The following is an 8,655-nucleotide window of genomic DNA, read 5'->3' as shown; positions in this document are numbered from 1 at the left end:
TTAATACCGGCGGTTTCCCTCAAAGTGGCTAGTCGAGCACAGAAACTCTTGTCCCTATTTTGAAATTAATTAAAAATAAGTGGTGTAGTGAGATATTTTTTCGACTTTCATATACTTTAGGGTATCTTTGCAGTGTTAGGGCAGGGGCTAGAATTAGAATAGAAAAAAATACAAAATTATGCAATACAAGAATTTGTTTTAAAACAATGATGAAAACGACCATAAAAGCGAAGCTTTGAAACGTTAGGACAACGAACATCAACAGAACTGTATAAGTAGATTACAAATATAAGCATTATCGAAATTGTAAATAAATTTGTTGAAAACAGCTTAAATACAGGATACTGTTATAGGAATCATCATGTAAAGTTTGAAATCGATAGGACAATTTTAAACTGATTAAACCAAGGAAAAGAGCCAACCGTTTTGTATGTAGGACCAACTCTAACTAAAGAAAAGTCTACCTTTTTTGCCAAAAAATATTTTGTCACCTTAGATCTTTTCAGGGCAGCTCTTGTGTTTTTGAACCAATAGATTAGATTATTTGCGTCTAGTGGTCGCCTTCCAGTTCTAAAATAAAAATAAAAGTAACATGATGTAAGTCTGTCCTTTTGTTTGTATCGAAAGATCTCGCAATTTGCAGGAAGGGGCGTAGCAAATAATGGAAATAATAATCAATATCAAAGGACATTTTTCCATTTTTAGTGTAACAACATTCAAACAATATATACAGAGATGAAATTAAATTAAATCGCAGCATAAATATTAATGGATATAAAATATACGTGGAAATTATAACAGGAGAAAAATTGTCCTCCAGTTAGGTTGCTAACAATGACACCATTTATTGGTCAGTTCGTTAATCCAGTAGGAGGGGAGGGGTTAAAGTTAAGGGGCTGAATGAGAGGTATCGAGATGCCGAAGTCACGGGTTAACAAAACTGGTTTTAATATTCTTATAATACGATGCGAAACATGATTTTTCAGTATGGCTTAGAAAAGCAGCGGATAATAATAGGTTTCAAAGGCATTCTGGAAAATTTTTACCTTGATTGAAGATTGTTAAGAATTTTCACATAACGTTCAACCTAAAAAAAATAATTAAAATATAAAAAAAAAACATGTTTTCCTCCAAATCTTCTGGTTGTTATTTTTCAATTAAAAAAACAAAGTTAAATATTAAACCAAGAAGGATATATGTAGAACAGGATTTGAAAATTATAATCATTTCAGGAATCTAAAGGGATAAGACAATTGCTGATAAATTGATGTAAACCTTTTTGATGGTGATACAAGACAATTAGTGGTTGAAACGTTTGGACAATCAACTTAATGAACCAACCAATCAAAATTCAATAAAAGTCCCCAACATTGTAAAGCCAACTAACAAGAAAACATTATTATAAGACTTTTGACACTTAATTAACAGCCCAATGTCTTCTCCCTCCCTGTAATCATTTACTTTTATATTAGGATTTGCCTAATACGATTAGGTTATAATTTTTTTTAATCGGTTTAAGATTAACTCCTTTAATCCGTTATACAATTTTTTGGAGAGATTTTAATTTCTATATAATACTTACACTGCACTGAAGATTTTAGCTATTACGATGCATTGAGGGAGGGGACATTGGGCTGTATATAACACTAGTCCCCAAAGTTTTAAAACAACATTTTCTTATTCGTTGGCGTAACAACTTTGGGGACTTTTATTGAATTTTAATTTGCGATGTACATGAATATATGTATATCGGCCATTGTCTTATCCCTTTTTATCCTTGTATATCATCACTGGCCAAGTATGATATGTTGCTAACCTGACTTCTGGAAGGATGTGGATTCTCTTGGAACCAGGTCTGTAATAGAGGTATCTCCTAAAAAGATAGGTGTATTTTTGTCATGAAAACTGTGAATTTGACAGTCACATTAAATTTAAATTGTGAAAACGACGATAAAACTCTGTTTATGACAGCAGATAAGGTGTAATTTTGACAGAGGAAAAAAATATTGTTAACAATACAACTAAAAAAGACAAAAGCACATCCAGTTTTTTTGTCAAAAACACAGTGACTGTAGTGACAGCACCCCAAAAAAGCGACAACTTCAATATTAAAAAAAAAGTATTTTTTGATTACTTCAATTATGTTTTAAATTAAAACTTTTGTGATCTAAATATAAACTAGCGGCTGCGCCCCAAGCATTTAGTAGCTCCTTATTCGCAGATGTAGGAAAGCAGAAAAATTGCCTAAATCACCCAAAAACTTAAATCTAAAAATAAATAGCCTTGGGACCTATGTGAAGATTCTAGAGAATGGAAAACTCTATCGGTTCCGTAGTTATCGAAATCTTAAGCTACACACAAAAAAGCTTACTACTTTATATTATAGGATAAAGATTAAAATAAATGATACATTTTTAAAGATAAGGTGGAAAAGGAAACCTTACATGTAGTTTTTTAACACTAAGGAAGGAAATAAAATTTATTTATAACCTTCAAAAGGAAATTTAGGTTTATTCATGTCAAATTATATAATTTTTTTTTAAATTATCAATTGACTTAAGGATAATTTTATTTCTATGATAGTACGGAATTAATGATAGTAAAAATAAATATTGTCCATGACAAGTTTGGCAAGAATAGTATGAAAAAAAATAACTTTAAATTAATATTCTTTAAAAGGAATAATTCAATTATTTAATGGCTTGTTTAGGGATATTTTATTAGACTAAAACATTATCTCTAAAAGTCATTTATTAAATAACTTATATTTTTGTTCTTAACCATGCTGAAAAAGCATGTATAGCATCGTATTACAGAAATTTTCCACGACAATTAAAATAAAAATCATAAAACTATTTTTAATCTTATAATTTATTATCCGTTGAAAGCTGTCAATAATACTATGAAATGAATATAAATAGTCCTATAGACAGTTATTATATTTTGGGGGGGAAGTATTATGAAATACCACTGAACATGTATTTTCATTACGGTTCCGACCGGTTAAAGCATCAAGCATACATTATAATTTGAATTTTTACTAAGCTTTGTATTGGGCCCATGAAAAATAACGTCATACTGGCCTACCAATGATCATTTGAATATAAACTGGCCCGCAATTGGTAATTTAGTCTGTGTAATTGTATTAGTCTTTTATTGTTCATTTGTAATGGTTGACGTCAATTTTTATAGGCACTATAAATAGCTTCGATTTTTACCGTTTCAGGATCAAAGCAGACTCTCATCCTTGGTTTTGAATGTAAGACTCCAAGGCCGTCTCCATGGCTCAATCTAAATAATAGACACAAAATATATAACCATACCTTACTTTTCAAAGCAAAGCTTTTTTAGATTTACACATCTAGCAAATTTACATTGGAAAAATGTTTTTCTCATGTCATCCAACAATCCAACAATGGCGAAAATACATCTAATATACTTTTGCTGAATATATAAATGGCAGTCCCCCTTTAGGATCAATACGTCCGTAACGGATAACATTTATCGTTAATTTAGGCATGTCGGGATTGTCTGAGCGATTTCAAGATAATTCCTGTATTTATTTATAAGCAAGGCAGCTCTATATTTAAGTCTTTCAATGTAAGTATGTCCATATTAATCAATTATTTTAAAGTAGTTTTGGATATATATATATGACTTTTAAATAATGGCGAATATTAAATGCGTTGTCAAAATTATTTCTCTAAATGGGTGTTTAACAGACCATATTATTTGTTGAGCTTCGCTTCTATGGATGTTGTTTATTACCTTTCTTTTTTTAACAAGATAGCCAAATTCTATTTCAAATATAACAAATTTTCATTATTAAAGTAAAAGAATGGAGGAGGCACTAGCTAAGTTTCTGACAATAGGGTGGGGACCCTGTGTCGACTTTACATTAGATCTATTAATATCAGCCAATCGCGTTTGAAATATTTACACTGTCAAGGCGCTACAAAAGAGCAGAAAGCAATTTGTTAGCAGACGGAAAAGTTCCCCACCACCTGGACCAGGCAGTTGTCTGGGTTATACATCTATACTTATACATTTATTTTGTTTACCTGTATCCCATACTGCTGTTGCTTGACTGTGTGCTCATATCATTGTCATTTCCGCTATGACTCATAGCATATGGTTCATCCTTGTCAGTTTCCATTTTAATTAGTTTCAAATCTTCTTCTTTATTTCCTAAATAGTTATTTATTGCTTCATATTAAAGACAGATTTCCGCGGATACATAAATTAAAAATCATAAGATTAAACCCAGTTTTGTTAGTCCTTAGGGACCGAAAGCAAGAACTAACAAAACTGGTATTAATCTTATGATTTTTATTTTAATATTCGTGGAAAATTGTCCATGATACGATTTTATACATGATTTTTTAAATATGGCTGAGAACCAGTTCTAATCCAGCGGATATTAATTGGTTTCAAGGCCATACTTGCATGTTTACATCTTTCAGAGTGCTGCTACTCTATAACTAAGTTAAGTACATAAGTCAGTCCATAAACTTTCATTTAAGGTCGTATGGAACTCCTTAGTAGTCAAGCTTCACACAAGTCCCGGGAATATAATTTTAGTCTATTTTTTACCCCCTTTTCTTATTCCTTAGAATGAAGAACCCGTAGATGCTATAGGAGCGCAACCAATATACTTGTGACGTACATAAAATGATGCTAGAATTACTTTATTTTCTAATCCTAAAACAGGATTATCTTAAAGTGAAAAGAATATGAAAAAGAATCCCATAAAATGTCTAATTGATGAAACGAAGCCTTTTTATATGTAATCAAAAAATATGCAAGAAATATGTTTTACGTTAAAAATAATTACTTGATCATATCCTGCTTATTAGAGTGTTATTTTGCTTCCTTCCTTTGACAAAAAAGGAAATTTAGTAAAAAAGCGAAGCTTTTCTATAAGGGTCAGTTTTCGTCCATTTAAAAAATACCGATGTTTCCTTTTTCATAACAATTTTTTGTATGTATGAAATCATACCAAAACTTAGATTTCGAAATGAAATAGCCTAAAACCATTTATATTGGTCTATGGGAAGTTCCATAAATTGTAAAATTCAATCCTGTGGTTAGTGAGATCTTAAAGGATAAGCAAAACCTAAAAGTTCTATTATAGATATCCCTAAACAAACCTGTATTGTTTTCAGCAAATTTAACATCATCGGAGCATATCCCCTCAGATTTTCTGTTTAAATCTCTGATATTCTCCGTTGCTCCTTGTAGGTCCAACATTTCCCTTGCTCTGTCCTGGTGGTCCTTGGTAGGTCCTCCAGCAACATGTTCTGGGAATATTTGGCGTGAGTGGTCATGACGCGGGTCTGGGCTGGTTGTCTGGAAGCTTTTTTGGGTAACGGGGGCATTTTTGTCTTCAATTTTCACATCCTCCAGTTTGGATCTAGAAAATAGAATCTATTTCTTATAGTAAGCCTATATGATCTTTTTGAGAAGCAAAGCTACTCTATAATTCGACATGTCTATCTAAAAGTTTTTGGGTAAACTTGATTTTCTCGGCTCCTATAAAAGATAGACTGGCGAAACTTATTGTTAACATTTCCATCAGTATGAAGCATAATTAAGTTTCAAACAACCATGACGATCGGAATACTTTTAGGCAGGTTTTTAGCTATATTTATATTTTTCACATATTTTCCCATACCTTGGTGTTTTTGGTTCGATTTTTATTTTTTTGGGATAATCATGCAATGCAGTATCAAAATTAAATTTCCCGTTGTAAAGGATTTTTGTGTTCAAAGATGAAAAAAAACAGATAAAAAAAACTAACTCTTTCCTTCATTTCAATCAATTTCAAAATAAGGAGGGAGCGAGGGTTTCAATGCTCGACAGGTACATTGAGGGAAAGACCATCATTTGATTTAACAAATTACTGATAAAACACAAATCTACAGATTAAGTTTTTTGTTTATGTCTATGTATATTTATATTTGGTGCATTATTTGCCAAGTGTACCACTTTTCTGCACTACCTCTCCGATTTTGTTAATACTCAATATTTTGGTTGGTTTTCTGACAGGTATTTTGGGTATTACACTAGATATCTAAAATAAACTTTTTGTTAAACACCCTGTAAAACTAGAGTTTTGGCCAAAATAGCATTATGTGCGCTTTTTACATGAACAAACGATCATTTTGGTGTAAAAACTGTATAGGTTGGATGTAAGATGGATGAAAAAATTAATTTTTAAAATTGTGAAAAAATGGGTGTTTTTTAAATTTTTGCCACCTACCTTCATAGATAGCTAGATATCTAGACATCCATTGACTCTGAAACGTTTTTTTTGGCCATCCAGCATCCTTGAATCACCCAACGGACCAAAATATAGAGTATTAACAAAATCGGAGAGGTAGTGCAGAAAAGTGGTACACTTGGTAAATAATGCACCATTTATATATTGCGTGTCGTGTTACTTAAATGTTTATCTATGAATGTTATACAGATACACTGTAAAGAAGAATTTTGTTTATCTCTGAATTGACTATTATATGCAATATTCAATAAAACTGTGTTTTATACATAACTAATTCAAATATTGTTCTGCTTTACATCCTGTTATATAAAGTAGTAAGGTTTTTTTGTCTGAAACTTAACATCTCAGTAACCACTGAACTGATTGGGTTCTCTATTTCAGGCAAGCTTCACATAGGTCCTCTAATTATTTAGACTATTTTATTTTCAGATTTAAGATTTTAGGATGGTTTTAAGCTATTTTTCTAGCCCTAGATGCTAGGAGCGTAGCTAGTTCTTTTACCTCTTCATTTTCCATTGATGAAATGAAGGGCGAATTATTAAAGAAAAGGCATAAACTATGGTAGGACCAGTATGGATATTCCCTGAAAACTTAAGAGTCCAGTTTAAAGTAAAATCTTAAGATTCATTCGGTCGATCATCTAGTTACAAGTTTAAAGAATGGGGGTTGTATTAAAAAAATTCCATAACAGAATAAGATTTTACAGTGTATACTTATATTAGTTAAGTTAATCACGAAATAATAATATCATACCACTTAATTCTATCCGATTTACGACTTTATAAGGATAAAAGCATTTTTCCGTTGTGCCCATACGATTAAGATAAGTTTTTCATTCAATAACAAGAAAAATTTTAAAAACCTACATTCCACTTATAATTTTAAATCTAAAACTTTTTCAATCGGTAATTTCTCTTGAAAGTAGGTATAAACCCTCCCACAAAATAGTTTTAAGAAGCTTCATTGAAAAGGAGAGCCATATTGGTCCAGCGTTCAACTTAGGCTACATACAGACACATAGACATTCTGTTACTTTCATATAAATGTCATAAATATTTGGCCATAAAAAGTCACATTAATATGGCTCTGTATTTAAGAGAGGGGGAGGGGTTGGTGACTGAAAGATAGCCTAAAACCGACCGCAAGACTCAGAAATGAAAATAGATAAAAATCATCCTTGGAGCTATATTAAGCTTCCTTTAAAAGCTAAATCTTAACGGACAAAAACTAAAACCTACTACATTGTCTAAGGGGATAGAATCTCTTTTTAGGGGGGGATATTGAATTTTTTAGCTATTCAATTATATCTTTTATTAACTAGTTTGTATAAACACCTACTAATGGATTAATTCATTTATGAGAATACTTATACAATGACAATATCCTTTTATTGGTTTAAAACAATATCATTCGGATCAAATACTTGCAACGCACAATAATCTTGTAAATTTTGTCATACAAGCTTTTGATTCCAAGACTTTTAAATTACACAAAATTACTCCATCTGTAGTTTTAAATAAATGGTGGAAAAGTTTGGGCACTAAGGTTTCAATAGATCAAATAACTATACCTGTCTATCCCTCTACCCTGGTTCCTCCTAGTTGCAGCTCTGATATTTTATATCAATGGTGGAAAAGTTTGGACACTGAAGGTTTCAATAGATCAAAGAATCATACCTGTCTATCCCTCTGCCCTGGTTCCTCCTAGTAGCAGCTCTGATATTTTATATCAATGGTGGAAAAGTTTGGACACTAAAGGTTTCAATAGATCAAAGAATCATACCTGTCTATCCCTCTGCCCTGGTTCCTCCTAGTAGCAGCTCTGATATTTAATATCAATGGTGGAAAAGTTTTGACACTAAAGGTATCTATCGACCAATGAAACATACCTGTCTATGCATCTGCCCTGGTTCCTCCTGGTTGCAGCTCTGGTATTTTTAAACCAATAGATGATATTGCTTGGCTCAAGTTTTCTCTTGTTTTGTCGGTACGACATCTTGTTTAATATACTTGTGTACTCCTCAGCCTAGATAGATAGATAGATAGATAGATAGATAGATAGATAGATAGATAGATAGATAGATATTTCTCTTGTTTTGTCTGTAGGACATCTTGTTTAATATACTTGTATACTCCTCTGCCTAGATAGATAGATAGTTAGATATATAGATAGATAGATATATAGATAGATAGATAGATAGATAGATAGATAGATAGATAGATAGATATGTATTGCTCATGTTTTGTCTGTAGGACATCTTGTTTAATATACTTGTATACTCCTCTGCCTAGATAGATAGATAGATAGATAGATAGATAGATAGATATATAGATAGATAGATAGATAGATAGATAGATAGATAGATATGTATT

The 8,655-nt window shown here is 31.6% G+C and overlaps 1 protein-coding gene across 1 annotated transcript; it reads right to left on the bottom strand.

Annotated features, from left to right (window-relative positions):
* Nucleotides 1-8,278, bottom strand: LOC145323171 (uncharacterized). Its single transcript, XM_080165604.1, has 8 exons — nucleotides 8,172-8,278; nucleotides 5,151-5,413; nucleotides 4,062-4,188; nucleotides 3,219-3,291; nucleotides 1,817-1,873; nucleotides 1,047-1,087; nucleotides 492-570; nucleotides 1-54 (listed from the first exon to the last, which is right to left on the bottom strand). The coding sequence occupies exons 1-8, from the start codon at nucleotides 8,276-8,278 to the stop codon at nucleotides 1-3; spliced, it is 801 nt and encodes a 266-aa protein (XP_080021730.1).
* Nucleotides 8,279-8,655: the final 377 nt, after the last annotated feature.

Source organism: Acartia tonsa, chromosome 1 (genome assembly GCF_053477335.1).
Source record: "Acartia tonsa isolate MP-2025a chromosome 1, ASM5347733v1, whole genome shotgun sequence".
Lineage (NCBI taxonomy): Eukaryota > Metazoa > Arthropoda > Copepoda > Calanoida > Acartiidae > Acartia > Acartia tonsa.
The sequence above is the reverse complement of the archived record's forward strand: the minus strand, read 5'-3'. Positions and strand labels throughout refer to the sequence as shown.

Bases quoted from the DNA above. Each gene is read 5' to 3' on its own strand.
- LOC145323171 (XM_080165604.1), bottom strand. From the start codon at position 8,278: ATGTCGTACCGACAAAACAAGAGAAAACTTGAGCCAAGCAATATCATC. The intron at 3,292-4,061 runs GTAAACAAAATA...TCTATTATTTAG, and splicing joins AACAGCAGTATGGGATACAG to ATTGAGCCATGGAGACGGCC. The intron at 1,874-3,218 runs GTAAAAATCGAA...CTATCTTTTTAG, and splicing joins TCTGCTTTGATCCTGAAACG to GAGATACCTCTATTACAGAC.